Source organism: Wyeomyia smithii, chromosome 2, assembly GCF_029784165.1.
Source record: "Wyeomyia smithii strain HCP4-BCI-WySm-NY-G18 chromosome 2, ASM2978416v1, whole genome shotgun sequence".
NCBI lineage: Eukaryota > Metazoa > Arthropoda > Insecta > Diptera > Culicidae > Wyeomyia > Wyeomyia smithii.
In genome coordinates, this window is record NC_073695.1 from 246,126,218 (window position 1) to 246,151,921 (window position 25,704).

At 39.5% G+C, this 25,704-nt stretch overlaps 1 protein-coding gene across 3 annotated transcripts in view; it reads left to right on the forward strand.

Annotated features, from left to right (window-relative positions):
- LOC129722321 (igLON family member 5) overlaps positions 1 to 21,713 on the forward strand; it is a 155,933-nt gene extending 134,220 nt beyond the window's left edge. For 2 of the 3 annotated variants that reach the window (XM_055675672.1, XM_055675673.1), the window contains exons 3-11: positions 5,132 to 5,380; positions 18,472 to 18,670; positions 18,727 to 18,868; positions 18,932 to 19,097; positions 19,199 to 19,264; positions 19,428 to 19,675; positions 19,741 to 19,902; positions 20,053 to 20,120; positions 20,184 to 21,713. In XM_055675672.1, coding sequence (XP_055531647.1) covers positions 5,132 to 5,380; positions 18,472 to 18,670; positions 18,727 to 18,868; positions 18,932 to 19,097; positions 19,199 to 19,264; positions 19,428 to 19,675; positions 19,741 to 19,902; positions 20,053 to 20,120; positions 20,184 to 20,412 — 1,529 coding nt within the window. In that variant the 3' untranslated portion in view covers positions 20,413 to 21,713. The remainder of the gene's footprint in view (positions 1 to 5,131; positions 5,381 to 18,471; positions 18,671 to 18,726; positions 18,869 to 18,931; positions 19,098 to 19,198; positions 19,265 to 19,427; positions 19,676 to 19,740; positions 19,903 to 20,052; positions 20,121 to 20,183) is intronic. The other variant, XM_055675674.1, reaches the window with a different exon arrangement.
- Positions 21,714 to 25,704: the final 3,991 nt, after the last annotated feature.

Genomic DNA, 25,704 nt, shown 5'->3' on the forward strand with positions numbered 1-25,704 from the left:
GTATTTAAGATAATTTCTGGCCTCTAAGCGTCATTCTGGTTGAAGAAACACTCACATTGGGTGTAATTCGATCATTTTCCGCTGTTTCCCAGGAACCGTAAGTCGCCAACCTAGAATCCAAAATAGGGTCTTTGAACGATTTCAGCTGCTGTGTATCATTCTAGATCCGGAGATACTCATGTTAGACGGGATTCGGCCATTTCTGGCTGTTTTCCAGAAACCACAAGTTGCCATCCTACAATTCATAATGGTGTCTGAAGTCGATTTGTGGCTCCAGTGCATCATTACGATTTCGAAAATACCCCCCTTTTTGGGTGGTGTTTGGTCGTTTGCCGCTGTTTTTCCAAAACCGGAAGTCGCCATCTTAGAATTCAAAATGGTATCTGTGGTCGAATTTAGCTCCTGTGTATCTTTCTTTATCCGGATATTATTATATTGGGTGGAAATCGTCCATTTTTGGCTGTTTTCCAGAAACCGGAAGTTGCTATCATACAATCCAAAATGTTGCCTGAGGTCGATTATGGAACATATTTGTTACCACTAAAAAAGTTTCATTTTTTGACCGATGAAAAAATGCACAGAAATATGAAATTGTCGAGATCGATTTTTTTATAACCAAGAAATGCATGAAAATCTCGAAACAATTTTTCTAAAACAAAATTTCTGGGAAAGTCTTCCAGCTAGAAAACTTTCTGACTCCTAGAAAATCAATTCGGAAAAGACATTTTTTTTAGGAGGCAGCACCAGATATCGAATATTTCTAAGACATTTGGCATAAAAATAAATCCGATATCGGAAATTTCATGCTTTTTTATCGGTTAGAAAAGTGAAACTTTGGCGGCTTATGGGACGGCTTAAAAGTCCGATTACAAAGGCTATCTCTAAAACCTTTGGCAGAGATTTGTTATACATAAGTCCCGTACGTACCGTGAAAAAACGACTGCCCGCAATCAAATCTGTTGCTAGATTGATTTTATTAAATAAATTCTACTTACTCCTTCTCAAACCCTAAAAAAGAACAACACTCTTTTGCGATTTTTTTCCCTGTCATTCCCTAGCTTTTCAATTTTTGGCTTTGTTTCTGTCATCTACAGTTATCATGAAAGGACACATTATCGCTACTCTTTTTGTTATCACCTACTTATTTCGCTACCAAGCGGCCGTTGTTGTTTCTCTCACAGGAAACAAGGTGTCTAGTATCAGCAGCTTATTCCGGCAAAGGAATATCGAGAAAATATACTATTTCAGACTACGCAACAGAAAGCTGTTTCGAATGTCTGTGTATCTGTGGGAATGAAATTTCGTGACTATACCTGGTTCTGAGGAGGAGGCTGCCGCATGAATGAGCTGAAATTTTCATGGAGGCTTTTTTCGAGAAGACAAAACTTTTGATACCTACCGCTGAAGGAAATTCGTAAAGTTGATTTCCATTGGCACCCTACTGTTTGTCATGCAATAAACAACAATTCGAATGATGTTCCCGAATCGACCATTGACTAAAATCCGCAACAGTTTACGTTACACGGTGAGCGGTATCGCTGAAGATAGCAAGGAAACACTTCATCAAGGCAACTCGTATTGAGAGTGAGTGATGTGAGCGCGCGAAACCACTGTGTTTTTAATCCCGTTTTGCTACATGCAAGCCATTGATTGAGGTTATAAAAATAAAAAAAAAAAAACACTAATAAAATAGTGTTGGATAAAAATTATTGGCATAATAGCGTTTATAATTCGAATTTAATTTCATTCTTGCAATATTTCTGCCGCTCAGCCCTCTAGTGCCCAAACCCACCTATAGACGGGCTTCTGTAAAATCGCTATAAATTATTTAAACATTTTAAGTAGTAGAGTAACCAACTATCCAACAGACTATGCGTAGGAACCTCAACCAAACAAAAATATGTAAAGCCTCTTAAAACCAATGTATTACAAGCAACGATACAATACCAATCAGTTTAAACATTTTGCCTTTTGAGGTTAAACGTATCCAATGCCCGATTCGCCATGCGTTTACAATAATTATGACATCAGTTCTAGACGAAGTTGTAAGGTAATTCAAAATTTGTAAAACAAGAAAACAACTTCGTTGCAACTTTGAACATTTTTGGCCGGAGAATTGCTAAGTATATTTTGCCAAATTTATTTACTTACTTTGATTCCGAGTTTCTGAGTTATACACTTTTTAAGTTTGTGATGTTAGATCGAAAAAAGAAAGATCCGGTTTTTCAATTTAATTTTAAATACAAGACTCTACTTGCTAAAATAACAATGTTTCAATATCATTTCAACAGTATGCGTTATTTTTTGTTGGCCAGTGTCAAGTATTTGTATTCCAAATTAGAACTAAAATTCTCGTAATTAACTTAAGTTAACTTCATCCAAACTTTAATCAAACTTTTCAATATTGAATACCCAATTCACTTAACTATTTTTGTTTTTAAATAGTGCATTTACGCAAAACACCACTGTTATTATAACAATGAAATAATCTTCTAGATAACAAACGACCAACAATCATTTTCGAGATGGATAGAGCCACTCAATCACAAAAGTTCGTTATTAATCTGACCCAGGATCTCAGGAAGAAACAAGCAAAAAAAAACCCACCGAAAGATTTCATTCCAATCGTATACAATTTCATCTAACACGATCCATCCGCTGACAGGCCTGTCTTGTTTACCTAATGTGTGACCACGATGATGACAAATTGTCCGAATGGCCGAATGGACAAACGGTGGAAATTAATCATACACCTTTCCGGGTCGGTTGTTAAATGCGATTGTTCCAGCTTTGGACATGGCATCGGATTCATTGTTGCCTTAGTACGACCGGTTAACCGATCGTTTTCACCGCAGTCACACTTTCGATTTCCCACCTGTCTTCTATTGACGAAACTTTATTCAATAAACACTGAGCAGAAAATGCAGTCATTGATTCATAAAAATTTGTTATTTGTGGTTTATGATCGTTGCTATGAGGCACAGTTACACGCGGTATAACATGGTAATTAGGTAATTTCTTCATGCACTCTACTGAAGTGACTCTAGCCGTTACGGTAGCTTTCCATATGCGACACACAGCAATAATCGGAATCGGTTGTGGACTTAAAAGAGTTAAACCATTTCAAACATGGCGTACACATTTTCACCGCATTACGTGCGTATTTTGAATTGCTGTACTCCATTCAATGTGGCGCGATTAAATTTATGGACGGTTCATGGGGCCGGCTTTGAATGCAAACGTTTCGCAGCCGCTCGATCGTGAGTCAGGATACGAATGAATGGCTTGGCGTAAGGTAAACTAAGCCTACTTGGGTGCAGTCTGGTTGTTAGTAGATCAAGATATGACTTTGAAATTTATTAGGTTTGGAGTAGGTAAGATCTATTGAAAAATCACCCGTTTCCAGCTGGGGTAAAGGTATTTCAATAGCAAATTAATGTCAAGCCAGTAATGAAACCATTCCGAGCCGAAACAAAAGCCTAACAAATGACCATAGCCGTGTGCATTGGGGGTGGTTTTCACGATTCAACATAAAAGTGCTCACATTCAGCCATTTTAAAATCATATCAGAGTATTAGGTAAAATTCTATTGCGCACTTATAGTTCAATTGGAAGAAATCCGAACACACGGAAAAAAGAAGGGTCTTTTAAAAAAATCATAAAATTCATCATTCCCGAACGAAAACCCTGCGCCCAGCTATGACCTATACCAATTCGAGTAAGGTCAGTGATGCTATCTTTGATCACAAAATTTGAGGGTAACAAAAGTTGTATCTTAATGGATATCTATCATCGCACAGCATTAAAACTGGTAGTAAATCCACCAACTGCATTTCAAGACCTAACAAGAAGGTATAAAAACTCTTATGTTTCTTGCTCCCGATGATTATACTGCGAAGCTAGAAAACTACCAAGTATTTTATTAGAAGCACACAAAAAAAGGAAAGCAAACAAACTCACCCTTTTCCAATAAGTTCCACTGGATAAAGGAATCTGAATCATCACACATTCATAGTGCTTTTGCTAGTTCCACTCCCTTCCGGCTTAACAATAAATTCACATCCAACGAAACCGCACAGCACAGCCCTAGCGGAAACGGTTCTTGGATGTCTGCGGTTTTGCCAGCGGCTTGCGCCGGGAAAATGGTATGGAAACCCATACAAATTGACCTTTGGCTATGGTAAGATTGGTCCCCGTATTTATTTTGCATTCGTATCTATATATGCAGGCAGCCGACTTATATTTCTATTATCCTGGCTTCGCTTCCATCGGAAAGTGACTCTTCGTCGTCGTCGTTGCTGTCGCCGCTTTGCCACTATTGGTATAGCCAGTCTCAGTCTGAAATGGTTTTGCAAAGAATAATATGCACTTGCACTACATTTCCCTAGTGCACATGGTTGGGTTGCGATATTCAAAGGGTTTTCTGAGGATGGCTTTAGTTTTACGAAAGAGTGCTTGATAAAGTGTAGACCGGAAGGCTTCTAAAAGGCTACCGGGTTGAATTGCATTTTAGGTGAAAAAAAGACGATACAGAAGCGACTAAATTACTTCAAAAAGATGAAAGCGGCTTTACGTTGCTGTGACTGATCAAAACGTATTTTTAAGGGTTAAGGTTATACAATTTTTTACTGTTGATTTTGATCTTCTGAAACTTTAAAAAGTAAACAAGATGAAAGACAAGATTTACACCCCCCTGTTTATGGGGAAAGTACAACAGTAAGTGGAACCAAAAACGATGTGTCAAAACAGTAAGCGAAAAAACGAAACCAAAAAGCGTTTATAATTAAACTCAGCACCAATTGGAACACAGTACGTAAGAGAAACGGTCAGTAACCCCATCCCGTGAGGGGCCATCTGCTTTGCGAAACGGGCAAGTCATCAAACAAGATAAATTGGTTGCGATATCTGGTTCGCAAATAAATGTGCCGAAAGCAAACGTGTGTGCTTTCCATCATGTATACTGAAACGGCAGCCATTCGCAAAAACTCTCGAAAGCGTTCTACTTCGAGAAGAATTAGAAACCACAGTCAAACTGCAAAACAAAGTTGCAAGCATCAGTTGTTCTTGAAAACTCGATTTCGTGCTACTTCAAAATACTGATTAGTTTGTTTATTTTTTCTATCCCATACAGCTTCCCCCCAGCCGGCTAGCAGTAGCAGTAGTCTTTCGAAGGAACGACGAGGCGGTGGTTCGGCACTCGACGACGATTACGAGGATGACTACGATGACGATGATGAGCTGCCGTCGAAGGAAAGTGCAGACAATGAGATTAGCAACCCGAATCCTTCGTTGGCCACCCAGCTGCTTACGCGGAATCACACCATCGAGACGGAGCTGGACGATACCGTCACGTTGCCTTGTCGGATACAAAACCCGGAGTGTAAGATGATCTTTACTGATATTTCAATTTTAAATTCAATTTCAAAGAACAAAAATGTCAAAAACATGATAAATTTTAAAATAACAACAAACAAAAAACAAAATAATGACAAAAATGCTGAAAAATTTCAAATATGTGAAGAATTTTACAATGACAAAAATGTCACGAACTTTGATCTACACTAGCCAAATCAAAGAGCTACATTCCTACAATCCGAATAGAATAACTATTTTTCAGTGCATTCCTAATCAAGATCGGGAGGGGGGCAAGTAAATGCACTGAGAGTCCAGCGTGAAATCTATCGCGCACACAGGAATGCCACTCGTGTCGCTTCTGAATACGATTGTACATCTGAGCCGCCCCGTCCCGATAGCCGGTTCACCTTGGCATGTTATGCCAAGTGTACACTGCACTGCATAAAACGTCCGTCTGTAGCGTTCACTGTATAGGAATGAATGGCATAAGAAAGGATTAAATATTTTGCTCCAGTAATTTAAATAACCGCGCGTCTGATGCTTATCGCCCAGATGTCCTTCGCTGCTAAGTGCCGTACCTAATGGTGTGGAAACGAACTATCCTTCTTTCTTCTGATCCGTTTGCTTCGTACATTTCGTACACGTTTGGCCTAGTTTCTGTCAGTTTATTGACTAAGAATAATCGACAATATGCAAAACTAGGCTAATGCAATCAAACAACAATATTGTAGTGATATTAATCATTCAGGTGATTGATGCCGACACTGCACTGGTCGTTTTTTTAGTGGGTGGTCTTAATCACCCCGCCTGCATCAATGCATTTGGAAACGTGATCATCATCATGGCTTTGTTTGGTCTTGTAAACATTTACAACATTGTAGAGCTTTTTATTGTTCTTTCCCCCGATGGATGCGCCATGACTCATTTCTCCATACGAATGGTTGGTTGTGCAAAACATGCTTTTTCACCATCGCATTGTTTCACCTGTTCACGGTAGGGGAATTGCAACACACTCGTACTGATGGTGTAATTTGCATATGATCACGAATCAATAATAAATCCAAACGAGTTTCATGTATATAGATGAGCAAATGTGATTTCCTTTCTCGGTACAGCGCTAGTGATTAGTAATGCCAATGGGACGGTGACAAGGAGCATCATTAGAGTCCATTGAATGCAAAAACAATATGATTGCATCACTTCGGTGTTTTTGTATGAGATAGAATATTTTCATTCGGATGGCTACCTTATCAACAGGCGCCCTTACTTGGAATAATATTCTAACACTGAACAACTTTACATTGTAGGCGCCTCTAGAATATACCTAAAGCCGCCATTCCAATGAAATAATGCATTATATACTTCTATAAGGGGAACTACTTGAATTTTATTCGTTTTGCAAGAGCTCTACGATTTACTCTTTTTAGTGTTTACGAAAAATTTCATTAAGTAAGGTATTTTATCAATTCTCGGCAGCCAATGTCAGTTGTTATGTTTTCGATTGTTCTAATAATTTTTATCATACTTTCCCTATTGTAAATCTTCCTAATTTCATCTAGAAAACTTAGAAAAATTTAACCGAGCTTCTGAATTTAGTTTTAAAAGTTGGCTTTCCTAGTTTCATTGTAGTCAACCAAATTGTATTACCAAGCCTGTCTAATAGGCTGTCCCAAAAAAAATCGATGTTGGAAAAATCAAGGTGCTCAGTCCCAAATTGAAAGATACTGCTATTTATAGCATTTTTGTAGAACATTTCGACTTTCTAAAAGGTCGTTTTCAGGTTGCCCAAATGTGATTTATGAAATAAAAACTTTTTCAAGCTACAAAACCACTTTTTTGCACTTTTTTCAAATCTGTTCGATTCCCACATTTTTCCATATATTTTTTTATTTTTGTGGGGTTGTTTTTGAATATTTTGCATGGTTTGGTTCAGCATCGCATTCAACTATTTGACTCACAGAGCGCACTGAACATTACAAAAAAGTGAATTTTCTTTATAATTTTCAGGTAAAACCCTTCAAAACACATATAAAAAATTTTTATGATCAAGAACTGGAATTTTTACTGCAAAGCGGAATTCAAGACGAAAATTTACATGAAAAAAGATCCTTGATATCTTATCGGGGGGCTGAGATATCGGCGTTTTGACATGTGATGGAAAACTATGCATTTTGTCAAAAATGCCATTAAAGCTCAATATCTCCATTGCACAGTATTTTATTTAGCCGTTTGTGTGTATAATTATTTAAATAGTGATTCAAATGTTGATTAAAGCCATGAGGTATGTTCGGAGAAGTTTCAGGATATTCAAAAATGCATCTTCTAATGTAGAAACAAGGGCGATCAATCCACCAGTAAGTGAGATAAAAAATTTACTTTTTAATCAGAATGAGATATACGCGAGGTGTCTTCGACAAAGTTTTAGGTTATCTTAAAACAAGAAACTTTACCGAAGACATCATGTTTCTATCTCTTACATATTACGAGCAACATTGAATTTTCTATTAGAAGGCACGAAAAATCATAATTTTCGTTCTAACTTTTTTCGCAGATTTTTCCAAATTTTGAAACCTTCTACTAAGTTATCAGGCATCCAAAAATGCATTTGTTTTCTGAACATTAATATTTTGTATAGATATGTATGTGCTCACATTAGTAAGTTTTTAAAAAATATTTATTGTTAAAGTTCGTTGTACAACTTGCTTCTTCCACACTCAAAATTAGACTAACTAAACCTGTGCTCCTGAATTGTATTCTACCTGTCCACTGTACTGCATACTGCTGCGTCAGGTGTACCTGCTGTTCGTCGTCGTTGAAACTTTCCAGAGTTGCCGTCGATGGTGGCTCGTTTTGTTGTGTCAGGAATACCGGCCATCCACGTGTTGTGTCGGATGACGTGCTGCGTCAGGGCAGTGCGTCCGGTGCTACTGTCGTTCAATAATGTTCATGGATCGGATCATGGAATGTGCATTGTCGGCGTCTATTCCACGATCGTTTGAATATCGTGGATAGAGCATTGGTTTATCTATAACTGTATCTCCCAAAATAAAACAATTATTTAACAGATTTGTTAAAATGCATAGTTTTCCATCACATAGAAAAATGCCAATATCTCAGCTCCTCGATAAAATATCAAGTATCTTTTTTCATGTAAATTTTCGTCGTAAATCCCGCTTTGCAATGAAAATTTCAGTTCTGGCTCAAAGTTTTTTTTATTTGTGTTTTGAAGGGTTTTATCTAAAAATTATTAGAAAAATTATTTTTTTTGTGATGTTTAATGGGCACTGGGAGTCAAAAAACGGAATACAATGCTGAACCAAACCAGGCAAAATATTTAAAAACAATCGCACAAAAATAAAAAAAATGTACGAAAAAATGTAGGAATCGAACAGAATTGAAAAAAGTGTAAAAAAGTGGGTTTGTAGCTTAAAAAAGTCATTTTTTCATAAATCACGTTTGGGCAACCTGAAAACGACCTTTTAGAAAGTCGAAATGTTCTACAGAAATGCTATAAATAACATTATCTTTCAATGTATGGCTGAGCACCTTGACTTTTTTAACATCGATTTTTTTTTGGGACACCCTACTGTGTAACCAAGCTTGTGCAACTACAGGGTGTCACAGTGAATATGATACACACATTTGAATGCCTCTTTTCGCATCGGAAAATCTATCCTGATAATCAGTTATGTTTGTTTTGATAACGACACATGTTCATAGTTCACTTGTAAGTGATAAAGGCAGTGTTTCACTTTTTTCAGAGAAAAATTTGAATGGATTGTTTTTTGACTGGAAGGACTAGAAGGAAGTTGATACATCTGAGTTTGAATAGCTTATTTGTTTACAAGAATATAATACAATTCGAGGAAACTGTCATGGCTGTCCCCAAGCAGAAACTGGGTAAAAACTGCGTGCGGATTGCAGCGGTGATCGAAGCGGTTAAAAAACGTATCAGGCGGATTCCATCCCGGTCGGTGTGAAACATTGCTTGTGAAATGACATGAATCATAACACAATGCATGAAATAATCAAAGATGACCTTGGATATGGAGCTTTCAAGAAACGATTATCACAGATTATTTCACAGAAATATTGCTGACAGGGTGGCCAGTTATTGATTGCTACTGAAGACGCACGCTGCTCACATTTTTTTTTCCAAATGAAAAATTGTTTACGTTGGAAGCTGTTTTTAAGGAGCATGGCTCCGTGATATTTCAGCCAATAAAAGAGGAGTGGGACGATTCTAGAACGCTTCAGCTATGATAGTTTGGGGAGTAATACCCAACAGAAGAATCTAATCATCGACAGAGGCGTAAGAATTCATAAAGAGTATTATGTATCTACAACACATCATTAAACACCATTTACTGCCGGTAACCGCAAGTCAGTCCTATCTGTAAAAATATCAAATCGAGAAAACAGCTTCGAAAGATATTTTATTCACGCTCAGTTATCACTTATTTAAGATGAATTATTTTGACAATATTCATGTTAAAATATAGTTTGCATACTAGCCTGCGCTAATCACGTTGTAAAAACCACTGAAATAATTGATTTTATGTTAAAAACCTTGAGTGTGACTGACTTGCCGTTACATTCTACACCGTAGAGAAAAGTAACCGCAAGTCAGTACCATTGCCATGTTGATACTATAGTGCGTGTTGACGTGTTGTTATTCGTTGCCGTGGAAAGCAGTCAATCCTTCGCTGTTAGGAAGTGTATGTCCATGAGAACAGTTTAAAAAATCTCGGCATTGGAAAACCTCATGACGTACGGAACCGATGAAAGCTCGTCCGGTGAGGATTTGGATGGAGAAACTGAAGCCGGCACTGCAGTTGGTTCATCCGACAACAAATGTCAAGATGATCCAAATCCGTTTGAGGTTCGAGTATCACTTTTGGAGATTTCTTGGAACGATTCCCTGGATTCTGATGGAAGTTTCTTGGATACTCAAGATTTTCCGGATAGACTCACGAAGCAGCGAACCAAGAAAAAAAATGGACTAGAATTTGTATTAACAGAAAATTGCTCCACATAAATTCATCACCAATTCAAACTAAAAAATAAACCCAATAATTGCTAATTGTTACTAGATAACTTATTTTCATCTAAACGATCATATCGAACTTCTCTTCTTCACTTCCCATCCATTCCACTGATGTATTATGCATGTTTTTTTTTTTTTGTAAATCGGGACTGACTTTCGGTTATTTTTCTTCTGGGACTGACTTGCGGTTACTTTGCATAATGGGACAATTCGACTTGGTATTGATTTCCACTTTTGTTGAACAAACCACTATTTTTTATCGGTACATCTGAAAATATACTCAAAGCTAGGCCAAAATCCGATGCTAACTCAAAATTGACAAAATTACAGATGGGACTGACTTACGGTTACCGGTAGTTTACTTGTGCCAAGGAATTATTTGGAGAAGAAAGTTTATACTTTCAACAGATGTACTTTCAGAAGATGTACAACGAAAGTTTGCCGTGCTTTATCAGTAACTGAATGGCCCGCATCCTCTCCCGAATTGAATCCATTGGACTTCAGCATTTAGGGGTACATGCTAGGAAAAATGAGTGAACACATGACTTTGGACACTCTTAAGAACCGTTTGGTGAAAATCTGGGATGAATTTCTGATCGAAACCGTACATGCGGCCTGTGATAATTTTGAGAAGCCTTTGCGGGCCGTAATCAAATGCAAAGGCGAAAGATTTAAATTGTGCTACGATCAAAAGTTGGACAAACAAAAATGTATGTAAATCGGTATTTTTTTTTATTAAATTTCGTCCAGAATAAAGGAAAAATATTGACTCGAGCTTCCTTTTCAGTGAATGCGAATTGCCGGACCTTTCTCTTGACTCCTTCCATCAAGTTTTGTACAGCCTTCTTGGTCACTTTGTTTGCTGCGGAACGCCAGTTAGCCTTAAACTGCATCTCGTTGACAACTTTTTATCTTCTTGAGGTTCCGCTTGACGATAGCCCAGTATTTTTTATAGAGCGGAGCTTTGATGACTGGAAGCATTCATGTATTTTGGCCAGTGCTGATAAAAGTCATTTTCCCCAGCAAAATTCTTCGAAAATTACAGCCAATCATTTTCAATTTTCACTTCCAATGATCGCACCACTCTTTCAAATACACTAGATTTTTGTGCTAGTAACGTGCTGTTATACTCGAATGAAATAGATCGCGCGCATCGTTCACGGTTACGGAATAAAATTTGACGACAAATCCAACCAAATGATCTTCACTTCAAAGCAAAAAAAAAAAAAACAAACAGTCCACTCAACCAAAATAAACCTCACCGACACATTTTCACTGACACTGACCGATGCCTTGACAATCTTCGTTAACTGATAAACTGATTTTGTTGTCTTGCTTCCATCGCATGAAATACAATGAGGTGTTTTGACAATTCACTTCCATGCAAAAAGCGAGAAAGGAGAACTCTGAAAGGGTTATAAAAAAATAACGTTTATGGATGCTTTTTATCACTTTCACTCAAGAGTGTCAACAAATATCATCCCTGATTTTGGCATCACCTGGACGTTGTTCGCGGCATACTACTTCATGGCTTTCTTCCGTTCTGTTTTGGCTCGATTCTTCCATATCGGTCCAAAACAGAACGGAACAACTGTGTTGGAGAAGAAATAGACGTTTCTCCAGGCACTCCTGCACATAAATTTCCTGGTTGACGAAAGATCTTCAAAACACAGAAACAGATGGCGAGATAATTCTTTACAAAATTCGACAGCCTAATGTGTTTGAAAATCTCTGTCACCATTCTTTGCCGTGTAATATTCCTGTACAGGAAGCTGTTTTAAGCCTGCCTGGCCGCAAATTTCATCATTCTGTACCACGCAATCAAACTTCGTCAGCATTTTCACGTACAGCCTTCGCGATCGTTGCCTGGCCGACTTGTTTTGCATATCGTCACGATTTGAAGTCACCACCATTTTGTGAGTCGACAGACCGGCTCGTTTTTGGCTCGATTCACAGCTGTACACACTTAATTTATCTCGGCAAACTTCCCAACAGCTGATCGACCTCGGCGAAGTTTTTAAGAAATGTCAGCAACATTCAAAAATTTATCGATTTACCGTAAACCAGCAGGCATTGTCATTCCATTTGCCGAAGTTCTCGAAAATTTAGCCGAAAGCTTGTAAAACATTTCGCTGAATTTATCAGCTGTTGAGTTCTCGGCAATTAAATCTAAGTGTGTAGGTGACACTCTCAGCTTGCTTGCGACACCTCCGACGGAAAGGCTCGGATTGCTCTTGAAACTGCTGGCCACTCTTTTCGTCGCTTTGGCGGTCTTTAGGTTTCGATTTGTCCCCCGATCCTGTCTTCCTAGCAGTCGATAAACGTTCTCCAAACACTTAGTTAGTTTGGTGACGATTGATTTGGCCGCATTCAAAATTTTACCAATTTGAAGTGCGAGTAGTACTGATTTTCGCGACGCGCGAGAAAAATTTGGCTTGGTTATACGTTGCTTCTCTTGCTTCGACGCCATTTTCATAACTCAAGAGCAAATACCAAAACCAAACATGAGGCATAATACTATACACACACATCTTTAAAATGAGGTGTGTTCAGGTTTTTGGCATATCTAGAACCACTACGCTTTATGAGTTTTATTAGGATTGATGGTCCCCGTGGTTCTGTGGTTAGCGATGTCGGTCGGCTAGCCCTCCCACACAGGGTTGTGATGTCGGGTCCGATTCCCGATCAGGTCGAGGATCTTTTCGAGCTGGAAATTTTCTTGACTCAGCACTGAGGCATGGTGTATCGTTTTACTTATCCTATAACATGCAAAATGTGCCAAAAACAATATCTATAACGATTTCGCTCAACTAATCTAGTTGATCGAGACCGCTATTAGATCTCCAGGCTAGCGTGCGATTAAGATTGTGTCGCGATAACAACCCTAAAATATAGTTTTCTGACAGCTAGAGGATGTACGGGTTGAAATCCGCACACAAAAAATTAATTCCCAAAATCCAGGTTTTTATCCGACTGTCATCAAGTATTCAGTAATTCAAAATTAATTTTACTATCTTAATTTTTTGGCCTTTTCATCCAAATGCTCACACTTTGGACCTAACCCCGGCCATAATGTTTTGCACGACGTTGGATTCGGCAGTTTCTCCGCCTTGTTGCCCAGTATTTCTCGATTGGGTGCAGCTCGGGTGTATTCGGGGGCTAGGAACTTTCAGAGCGTAATCTACATTTTTCGCCTTATACCACTCCCGTACGTTCTTCGTGTAGTAGCATGATATACAATCCGACCAGAAGATCGTTGAATCGCTGCACAGAGGAGTAACTCGAGTGAAAACCTGGCCAAAGTTATTTTCGCTGCTATTTAGCAGTATTTTGGGAAATATTTAAGTGAGAAGTGGAAGTGGCTAGTTCGAGTATTATATCAAAAAGTAACTCTAAGTATCACACACACAACTTAATGTTTACATTTACATAGCCTATGTGTCTTCATTAATGTTAGTGAGCAGAAGAAATAATACGCTCGAATGATTTGTTTTCGCAAAACGGGCAGCGAAACAAATTGAAGAATTTACCAGAAAAATGATGTAGCAAAATATCTTCATTTAGACCTATCAATTTGATGCTCACAAATTATATGATGCCTCATGGAACCTGCGTAGGTTGGAAAAAGCCTTTTGTACGGATTGTTATTTACCTGGATTATTGATTCTGTGCATCAAGTTATTTTTAAGTTAACTTTAATTAGTTGAAATTCATTCACTAAACTAATCTCATTTCATATTTGTTGAGCTGAAACACTGTTTTAAGCGTGAGGCAGGCACCCATCAAGGTACCCATCAGGTATGTTTTTTTTTAATTTCTCGTGTACGCGTGAACACTTAACGTCAAAATTCGTCATAAACAACATTTTTCAAACGGGTCGCAAATGCCAATCCGGACGTTACCGGATGAGATATTTGCGAGGATGTGTTTGTGATGTTATGAACTTCCATTCCTCCGATGATTATATGATCGGATTCCGCGAGATTTGATAATTTTTTTAATATTGAAAATGCTCCAAAATACGTTAAAAGTACTTATTTCAAAAACTTCTTAAGAGTAACTATAATTTTGAAATTTCGGAATTTCTATCAACCGGTTTATTAGCATTGAACATAAGGAACTCATTTGCTGCAAAATATTGATCAATTGTCATTTTTTTGATGCCTGGCACAACTTGTTACTATAAATGGTTCGATTCCCAAAAAAAATGCTTGAAAATTTGTCGATGTTTACAGCGCTCCCAGCAAATGATAATACCGTTTAACGTTCATCGAGTGATGGCATTTTGTGGAGTATTTATTGAAGCTGCAGGAAAAAATATAGCGGCACCAAAAAGCGACAAAAAACATTTTCCTTATTTTGGCCAGCTTTTTGTTCTAGGTACTCCTCTGTGCGCTGTGAGGTTTCAGTAGAGGGAGAAGCCGCTTTTCGAGACACTCTTCCAGCTACACCTATCTATTCATAGTACTTGAGGTAACAAAAGGTGCTCTCTGCTTTCAAAAACAAATCACTTGCCAAAATAAAAACTTCCTGGTGAACTTGACCTTCTGCTTTGGCACGTTCTCTGGAACATCAAACTCATTCTCAGAAGTGAATTACAGGTTCCTTGAATTATGTTTGAAATCCATTACGCGATAGTGTAACTAGTTTCTATAACTTTCTATGCGTTCGGTTTCCGGTTAAAGGCCCCAACTTTTTTTAAGTACTCGTGTAGATCTTTTTCGCAAACGAACTGAAGTCAACTCGCATAGTGTCGAAAATATACGCTTAACTATCCTACTTACTACAGCAACGTTATGCCATGGGGTTCCTCGGTCCTGGGCTTCGAGTCACCAATTTCCTAAACGTCTCGACACTCGCAGAGCCACTTCAATCTGGTCCAGTGATACCAAATGTGCAGATTTGTCTGCAAAACGCAGATTTTTGGAGTCCGTGTGCAGATATTTATCGATTTGCAGATATTTGCAGTTTTTCCACGGTTTCTGCCAGGCTTCGAAATGGTCACGGTAGAACCACTTTTCATTGCGATAATCGTCTTCTTCTTCCTCTGACGCTACCAAGGCTCGCTGTCTGAATACATTCTTAAACAAAAATGTCAAATGAGTATCGCCATCACGACGTTATTTTCCTGAAACGTATTTTGACATTTTTTCTAGAAATGAGAATTACGCACGTTGAGTGCGTGTTTTCTGGAAATTATTTATATCATTGATCTTGTAATAATATTTCTCAACATAAATGAACGAAGTAGACAGAAAAAGGCCGAAATAACATCGCTAAAAGATTGACAGTGTGCATCTCTTCGATACGCGAGTGTCGTTTGACTATCCTTTTCTTTCTGTGAGCTGAGCGGCGATGGTTTGGTTATTTAACATTTACGAGCGAAAGCCGACAGTGACGCACGCTAAGGAAGCGAGATCAAATGAAAATGGTGACCGTTTATAAGCCTGGTTCTGCAGATTTTTGTCAGAGTCTCCTTATATTTGCGCAGATTTTCTTAAAATGTGTGCAGATTCTTACAGACTTTTGCCTGCGCGAGCGAAATTTTTTCGGATCACGGACAGATTTTTTTCAGATTTCGAGCACATTTTTCCGGTTTTTCGAGCAATTGCAGACATTTTTCAAAAACATCTGGCATCTCTGATCTGGTCAAGTAACCTAGCACGTTAGTTCGTCGGACGGGCACGATCTGTCGTCCGGCATCCTCGCGACATGTCCGGCCCATCACAGCTCCCCGACCTTCGTCAGGTGCAAAATGAGAACCTCGCCAAGTGGTTCCTGCAACTCATGATTCATACACCTGCGCCACTCGCCGCTTTCGGTTCATACCCCACCGAATATTGTCCGCAACACTTTTCATTCAAATACGGCCAGTGCGCGTAAGTCCTCCGTGAGCAGCGTCATGGTTTCAAGTCCATAGAGAATTGGTCTAATTAGGGTTTTGTACATCGTCATTTTCCTGCGGTGCCGAAATCGAAGTCCGATTTCCAGCTTGAATAACGACGTATTCAAGCTGAAATCGCGCCTAGTTTGGATCTTCTCACTTGTGTTATTATCCACCATTACCAGAGATCACATATATGCAAACTCATCTACCACTTCGAGTTCATCACCGTCCATGATAACCGTCCATGTGAGGCGAATGCTGGTTTCTCCCGAGCCTCTCCCATTCATGTACTTGGTTTTCAACGCATTACTATCTAGTCCAACTCTCATAGCTTCCATTTTTTATCTGTCGTAACGTAATAACGTCGAGGTTGTCTGCGAAGCCTATGAGCTTTGCTGGAGATCGTGCCTCTCGTTTCGAAGCCTGCTTGTCGGATTAGGCCCTCATGAGTAATATTGCATAACGTGCATGATAGTCCATCTCCTTGTCTCAACCCTCTAAGCGCTTCGAAGGGATTCGAGAGTGTCCCCGATACGCACACGTAACACATTAGTCGATCCAAGTAAGTCGTGTCAGTTTATCCGTAGTCGTGCATTATTTGCCATAGCTGGTCTCGGTCGACTATCTTGAAGTCCACGAAGACGTGATGTGTGGGCACCAAGGTTGTTAATACGAAAGATTATCGTCGATAATCGTCATCGCCGATACCGATAACGTCTGTTATCGTTATTGACGATGACGATAACGTCTTCAAACATTTACGTTATCGGCGATGACGATAGTCACCATACGTTATCAGCTCACCAACGTCTTTTGCAAGTGCACCAGAGGCTAAATTTTGGTTGCCAAAGCTGACTTGATAACCGCTACGAGGCGATCCGTTGCTAGTGGACCAAACGCTGCTTTGTTTGTGTTGGTAGGCACGTTGTACTCCCAGCATTTCTGAAGGATCTGCCGGAGAGTGAATATTTGATCCGCTGTAGCGCGTGCTTGTGTGAAGGCCGCTTGATACTGTCCTACGAATTCTTTTGCTAGAGAAGGAAGACGACGGAGCAGATTTGGGAGAGGATTTTGTAGTTGCTACATTGTAGCCAATGGACCTTTTCATAGATGGGGTATACAACTTATTCCTTTCATTCCTGCGGTAGTCTGGAGTGGAAAGCCGTTGCTAGTGCCACTTTGCCGTGTGTATAGAGCTCTGCCGGTAGTCTGTCCGTGCCTGCGGCTCGATTGTTTTTTGGTGACTAAATTTCCCGTTTGATCTCTTGGTTATCGGGAACTAAACAATGTTATCGTTTGTAGGCACCCCAAAGTTAACTTCCCTTCCGGCTTCTTCTCTTGCTCCACTATTATGGTGCTCATCGAAAAACTTCTTCCACTTTTCGACCACCTCTCGCTCATTTGTGATCAGGTTTCCCTCCTCGTCCCTACACATATTTGGACTCGATGTGTAACCCTTATGGGGTTATGTTCATTCAACGTTTCAATCAATTTAACGCAATGGATCGAAAGTTAGAGCCATTTGATTGTTTGCGGGTTTTAACCCGAACACCCTTTAAAGTGAAAAGAACTTGTGTCTTAGAAATAGGACCAGGTTTTCGTATTGCTATCGAAAAACCTAAATATCAACTTATTCTCAATAATTTGGTGTCTTTTTCCTAAATTTTTAATTTTTTATAATTTTTAACTTCTGACTCTTTTCCGGAATATTCAAGATCTAGAAGATCATAACGTTTGATAGGGTCTTACCAACGCCCCGAGGGTCTGGGGGTGACATCCAAATTTTCCGTTTGGTTGTCACCCAGTCAAGTTATGCCACTGAAGTGATAAGAAAATGTGCAACTACATTTTTCTCAAAGCCACTCTTTTGAATTTGAAGTTTTCGATTGTTGATTTTTCAACGGTGAGATTTTGACTAATATATCTTGATTTTCACTATGAAAAATTTCTCAACAATCGAGTTTCCACTAAAATATTATTAGAAATACCTTGACTAACATGGATGAATGGACAATGAATTAAAAACAATAGCAGAACATTTAAAATGACAATTATATGCTATTTGAATATGGTGGGATCATTTTAATTGATAATTTTCAGCGATTATAATAATCATCTGCAGCACAGGACTACTTTTTATCGTACTTACCTTTGAATCGCGGTTTCAACGTCCCTCTTTCAGCTAACACAATTGTGATGTGGTACAACACCTCTAACCTGCTCTACATCCGAACCAACAATCACACCAACGATCCCCGATTAGTTCTCGGCAAAGATTCATCTCTGACACTCCGACACGTGCAAGCAACCGATGACTCGATCTACAAATGTACGGTTCTTCCAATCCAGCAGTCCGCCTTTATAACACTTAAAGTTCGAGGGTAAGTTTTTCACCGATTTTCAATCTATCAGCTATAAAACTAACTTATACTTCCAGACCGCCGTACAACATTCAGATAACGCATGGTAAAAACGATTACACCAACCGTGAGGTGGAGATCCAGCAGCACGATCGGAAGTTTGTCATTCATTGCGGTGCCTCCGGTTATCCGACACCATCCGTAACGTGGTCATTCAAGGTTCGTACATTTACATTTCAATTTCTAGAGCCATAGTTTTTCAATCTAAATTTACTCCTTTAGGGTAAACATTTGGATGACGCTTATGCCAAACACACCGGAATCGTTATTCGTAAAGAGTTCCTGGAAATTCACGACGTCAAGGCTCACCACGCGGGCGATTACGAGTGCATGGCGCAGAACGGAGTCGGAGAGCCAGTGAGCGCCAGTGTCTCCGTTCAGATTAAATGTAAGTATCCAGTGGGCAAGAAGGTCCTAGATAATCATTCACATCATTGAAATCTCATTGAAATCATCGATCATAACATTAAACAATACCTACACATGCAGCCAATGTCACAGAGTTCGGATCCGATGAAGATGGTGGTTCGACCGAGTTTCCGGATAACAAAGAAGGTTCACTTGATCAGAAATACTTAATGCAACCAACCGCTCTACTACCATAGTTTTTCGAAACCCATTAGACTCGACGCACTTTAATCCCAGTTTTGCACTTTTTTTTTCATCTGACGATAATTTGCTTCACGTTAACGGAGCTTTCCTTTATTTGGCATTTCAGCGCGTCCTGCGATTGTGAAGCACGTCGAATATCTGAACACCGCCGTCGGTGAGAACGCCGAACTGGTTTGCCTGTATCACAGCAACCCGGAAGCTCGCAAGGTTCAGTGGCTGCGCGGCGATGAGCCGTTACGCAACAGCGCAAAGTATTCGATTGTTGAGGACCGCCATAATCACCATCAGCGGACGCGTCTTACGGTGCGAAACGTCGAACAGAAGGATCTGGTGGCCTATGTGTGCAAAGTGGAGGTGGGTTTGTTGCTTGCTTCGGAAGTGTTAGTTCAAGTAATTCTTTTTTCTGTTCATCTCTTCAGAATGCGTTGGGAGAATCATCGGCCAAAACGATTCTCGGCTTGTTACCGGGGTCAGCCCATCTGGTGGACTCGAACTTCTCGAACGGACTGCTACATACCGTGTGGAGGGTGCGAAGCGCTCAACCGCTGTCCGATTTGCAGATTCTGTACAAAGGGGAGAATGTGAGTACTTTTGGTTATTTCACAATAAACTTAGTATATGAATAGTTTAAAAGGGTCCTTTTATTGGCATTTATTGGTGGGGCGATAATTTTAAGTCAGTTACGATTGTTGGGTACGTAAAATCCAATAACGTTCAAACATCTGTTTCAGACCAAATACACCACCATCGATGCCACAATTTCGGAACAAAACAAGGAGGAATCCGGTGACGTCTGGAAGTAAGTACAACCGCAAGTTCGTCAATTTGCGGAATAAAACAATTTTTCTATCTTGTTTCACAGCATCAAGCGATCGCTCCGTCTGCCGGAGGGCGAGTGGTTCGTAACCGCACGAGCAAGAAACACCGAGGGATGGGCATTTTCGGAAACCGTCCCGGTACAGTTCCAGATCCCCAGCGAGGTGTCCCTGGAGACGCAGGGCCTAGCCGAAAGTGGTTCCCCTAGTGTGGCGCAGTCCGTCAGTTTAGGGTTGTGTTTACTGCTGTTTTCGCTGATCTGTAGACTGTTTTAAAGAAACGCGATATCTTCCGTTTAGTGTAACTATTTAATGGTAGTTCTGTAGCTCACTGCTGTCGCTGTAATCGCCTTCAAGATCGGTAATTCTTTGAACCTTTTGTCCGGATTCGCAAGATTTTAGAATAAAACGAGAAAGATCTGCAACAAATTTCGAACTAGGCGGTGAAGGGCTCGGCCCTTCAATGGCAGTAGGCACAAATGTGTAAAAATATTTACGGTAGCTAAGTCAGTCTCACCGAAAGCCTTGTCACCAAAAAAAAAAGAAAATAAAAACGTAAGCATAAAACACGAAATCAAATAAATCGTATTAGTATAAATGTTACCTATGATGATTGATGATGATCCGGTTTAAAATCGTCCACGCTTTTACTCTATAGATAATCGACGGTATAGTAGTTAGTAGGTACAACAGTTCAGATTTACTTCAACCCTTACATGCCCGCCACCGTTGGGCAAGGTGAAATGCTTACAGTTCATCCCCAATTGACGGTATTTGTAAATGTTACACAACTAAGTAGTTACGTTCTATGGAGGAAAATAGGAGAAGCAGCACACGAGGAACCAAATAGAGAGCAAAACGCTTTAACGTGTAATTTTATGTTGTAATTCTGTTTGTTATAATTTCCCCTTCCCCTACCCTACTGTTAGCAACTAGTTGGACTAAAAATTCCACTTCTGCATTATCATCGGTAAAAACAATCAAAACTATTTTCATCTGTTATCTTTTATTATTTCCTCTCATTGTAAATTTGAAAAAAAAAAAATAAGTTGTATTCATATAGTTTGTAAACCAATTTCCATCTTTGTGTATAATGAAAAAAAAACAAACATTAATCTACAAGTATATGTAATAGAATGCGTACTAAATATTAGTGTTATAAAAACAAACAATCATAACAATCTACTTAAACGTGTAAGCGGGGAACAGAAGAGACGGATTGCTATGATTTAATTTTGTGTTCGCTCACCTGACAGCGACTAGATAATCGCAAAACTCAAAACAAACCAGCAGCAATAGGTAGACCGGTAGCAGACAGTTTAATAACCCAAGCCATAGTTAATTTATATAGGAAATAGGTTTAAAGTATTTCTCTTATTCTGCCACGCACCCAAAACAACAATATCAATATAGCACAGGAAACACTGGATACGGTAGTTGACTCGTCGGATGGAGAAAGTTATCATTAGAGGTGTGAAAATTGAAACAAAAAAAAACGAATGTCTGCTGTGGCAGTTAAACAAATCTGATAAGTAGCAGTTGCGGAATAAAAATAGAATAAAGTGATAGGAACGATACGGTGTGGGACAATTCATTTTCTAAACTGTCGAACTAGTCCCTTTGATTGTTCAAATAGTACTTGAGGTACAGTTAAATATCACCCGAAACCATTTCAAGTCTCTTAATCTCTTCATCTTAAGAAATCAATACCAGAATTCTCCATCATCCATGAAGTACATGCATTCATAGCCGGATTAAGGGGGGGGGGGGGGGCATGGCCTCCGGGTCCCCAGAAAAGTTCACTTCTCATGACTCATGACTAAGTACAAAAAATTGAAAACCCAAAATATTTCGTAACACTTAAAAAAACTGAAGTTTTAATAAAACAAACGCAATCCTTCTTTCTATATCCTTCCTTTAGCCTATTTTTTTGTATGACATCTTCCTTTATTAAAATTACGATAACTGAAAGGGGGAGGCTACGAAATACTCGGCCCCCGGGCTGTTACAATCCTAAATCCAGCACTGCATGAATTATATCAGAAACAAGCTATCTTAGTCAATTTCGGAAAAAGTAGCAATTTTCATGGTTAACATCTATTCATTTCGGTTTACGAAACCAAATTTTCATTGGTTTCATTTCTCCATTACCAAATTTTCTCGAATGTCAGTAAAACTTGTAGGCTCGACTGTGTAAGGAACAATTCAATGGGTTTGTACCTGTCAAAAAAATGAATGCCTGTTTCTCGCAAATGACTGTAGTACCTAATCATCTACGCAAAAGGGAGGGATAAAAAATGGCAAATTTCGGGGTAAGGTGATTCGGGCTTATAGTGTCCAATACTGGCTAAAATAATATCGTCACAGGTAAGGGGCATCTCCGGTTGGTAAAGGTAGGATTTCTTAAAAAGAAAAGCCTCGGAGTCACGCCTTACGACGCACAAATTAAGTAGCGCCAGCAAAAGCTTGCTAATGGGGAATATTTTAACTATTGCCTGAATGTTTGAAATGGATAGGTCAACCAGGTATTTTTTTTTTTGTAATAACTTATTCAAGCTTATGTTCTTAGCCGCAGAAGCAGTACTGCTAATAGTTGTTGCGAATTAGTCTAATATAAGTTCATTTATTTCATTTCAACATAACATGACGGACTCATTCCATATGGTTTCTGAATCTATTCTTACTATTCTTTTTGCATGTTCTACTTTAAAAGATTGGAAATCTCAGTTATAGAAAGCAGTCAACCGAAATGTTTTCTACGTTCACCGGAGCTAACTGAAGTTAATACGAAGATCCTTTTGCGTTCTTGTGAAAACCCATGTTGGGTTGCAATCTATTATTTTCAGCACATGCCGAAAGACGCCTCTTCTTTTAAAAAACACTCCGACCGCAGCAGAAACACACCTGAACTAATCAAATCCAACGTAGAAAGTTACTAGAACCAACGTGAAACAAACACAAAAACCATTTAAAAGTTTTTCTGAAGATGTTTAAAGCATTAAAAGGCACTGCGTCCGCAGGGGCAAAAATTCACCGCAAGTAGCGGAAATCCAGCTTTTCACGAGCGGTAATGGCGGACAGTGCACGCAGCCCATTTTGACGTTTTCTGTACTGCCCATAATTTAAAAATTGGCTAATATGCCATTTTTACCAAAATCGAGAAAACAGTTTCTCGTGATGGTACACACCCTAAACAAGGTACCTACGGAAGCCGATTGTCAAAAAATGCAATTGGGAAGGCAACAAATGCGAAACAATTTTGGCTAATATCCAAAATAATTGAGAAGTTGGCTAATATCCAATATGTTTCAACCTGTGGCATGTTCACGAACCAGTGTATTATTACTGTACTGTATTTCGTCTAACTTTCGAAAGTGTGTTGTAGCCTAGTGGTTACTGGCGACAGGTAAGCGATCGTAAGGCCCTTGCATCAAATTTAACTTTTGACGAAGAATATTTGATGCTACAAGAATTTATTTGTTGCGCTGCGAAACCTAATGATCAAAACGTGTGACTGTTTTCTTCTGTCATAAATCTTTACGTTTGAAGAATGCTATTTCGCTCTTTGATTAGAAGTAATATTAATAAAGAGAAGATTCAGATTTCATTTTGGATTTGATGACAAAAAATAGGAAAGTGGATTGTGAGATTATTATGAATTAATGATATTTTTGTTACATTGCTATATTGTTGCACGTAACAATTGTCACGTCGTCCATTTCATCCTCACTTGTGCTTCCATGTTGTTTTATTAAATTTAAAACCATTTTTATTACCAACGAGCACGATATAATTCACATCGTATGGATATTAGCCAAATTGCACACCGGTTTGTCAACTGACCTTTCGTTTATAATTGAAAAAGCGGCTACTGCGTTGAAAATACGTGGCGGATGGAATTTTCCTGCAGATTTCTCTGTTTCAACTCAACGGCAAGGTTCCAGCATATATGAAGGGTGATATACTGAGTAAAAAAGTTGTCATGAACAGTAAAAATATGTTGTACCGACAAAAAACTTTAAAATGCGTTTTTCTCGATTCGATGCCTATGGCATATTAGCCAATTTTTGAATTATGGGCAGTGTAGGTCAGAGAATTTTCAATCGCAGTAACGGAGTAGAAAATATAACCACGTCGTAGCGTAGCATAGCAGTTTCAACAAACAATGGGCGTTTTGTTGTTGCAATTTCGTCGTGCGCATGCGCGGATCAAAATAAAAAAAAACTGTTGCTATGCTACGTTGCAAGTTTCTATGTTTTTTACTCCGTTACTGAGATTAAGAATTACCCAACCTACAGAAAACGTCAAAATGGGCTGCGTACACTGTCCGCCATTACCGCTCGTGGAAAGTTAGATAGCTTTTACACTAGGTCGAGGTCCAGAATTGTATTATATCTGGAATCAAAACGGTTCCCCCTCCAAATGATGGAAAATGGTGTTACGAATGAAATTTTTGTTCGGCGGTTTCTCTTGAAAACGATATTTTCAACTGGCCTCGATGATTTTTTTGGAAAATATCAGGTGTCTTATACTTACTTACTTACTAACTTTGTTAGCTAACGGATCGTTCATCGGTCTAGGGCCGAACGAATTAAAGATATCCAGCTTCTTTTGTCTCGGGCAGCCGTTCTCCAGTCTCACCGTACACCAGCAGATCGTGCATCTTCTTCCGCCGTGCATATCCACCGCGTGCAAAGCCTACCACAGAGTAGACGGCCTCTTCCTGGTTCTCTACTGAAGATAGTTTTGGCGGCTCTCTTGTCAGGCATTCTGGCTACATGTCCAGCCCACTGAAGCCTGCGCCGCTGTGTTACCTTCACCATAGCAGCATGTTTGTATACTTGGTACAACTCGTGATTCATGCGCTTGCGCCACACTCCATCTTCCAATTTACCGCCAAGTATCGACCGCAGAACTTTACGCTCAAAAACTCCGAGCACTCGTTGAGCAGCTTTCTTCAGCGTTCATGCTTTATGTCCGTAAAGAGCCACCGGGAGTATCAGCGTTCTATACAGCGCTAGTTTTGTGCGAGTTTCCAAACTACGGGACATTAGCTGGTTACGTAGTCCGTAGAAGGCCCTGTTCGTCGTTTCACTTCACGTCTCATATCGTTGTCACATATCACAAGCGTACCAAGATAAACGAATTCGTCAACCACTTTAAATCGTTCCCCATCTATCTCCACCTCAGCACCAACACCACGGGGACTCCCACGATCTCTGCCAGCTACCATGTACTTCGTTTTGGTAGAGTTAATGACAAGTCCCAATCTCGCTGCTTCCCTCTTAAAATGTACGAAGGCCTCCTCCACGGCCTTACGGTTGATACCGATGATACCGATGTTGTCAGCAAAACCAAGAAGCATGTGAGATTTGGTGATGATCGTACCGTTTCTTTGCACGTTTGCTCTTCGTACTGCACCTTCAAGGGCAATGTTGAATAGTAAGATAGAGAGCGCATCCCCCTGCTTCAGTCCAACGTTACGAACGCGGCTGATGTCTCGCCAGCTATCCGCACGCACGATTTCGATCCCTCCAGCGTCATACGACTCAGCTTAATTAGTTTCGT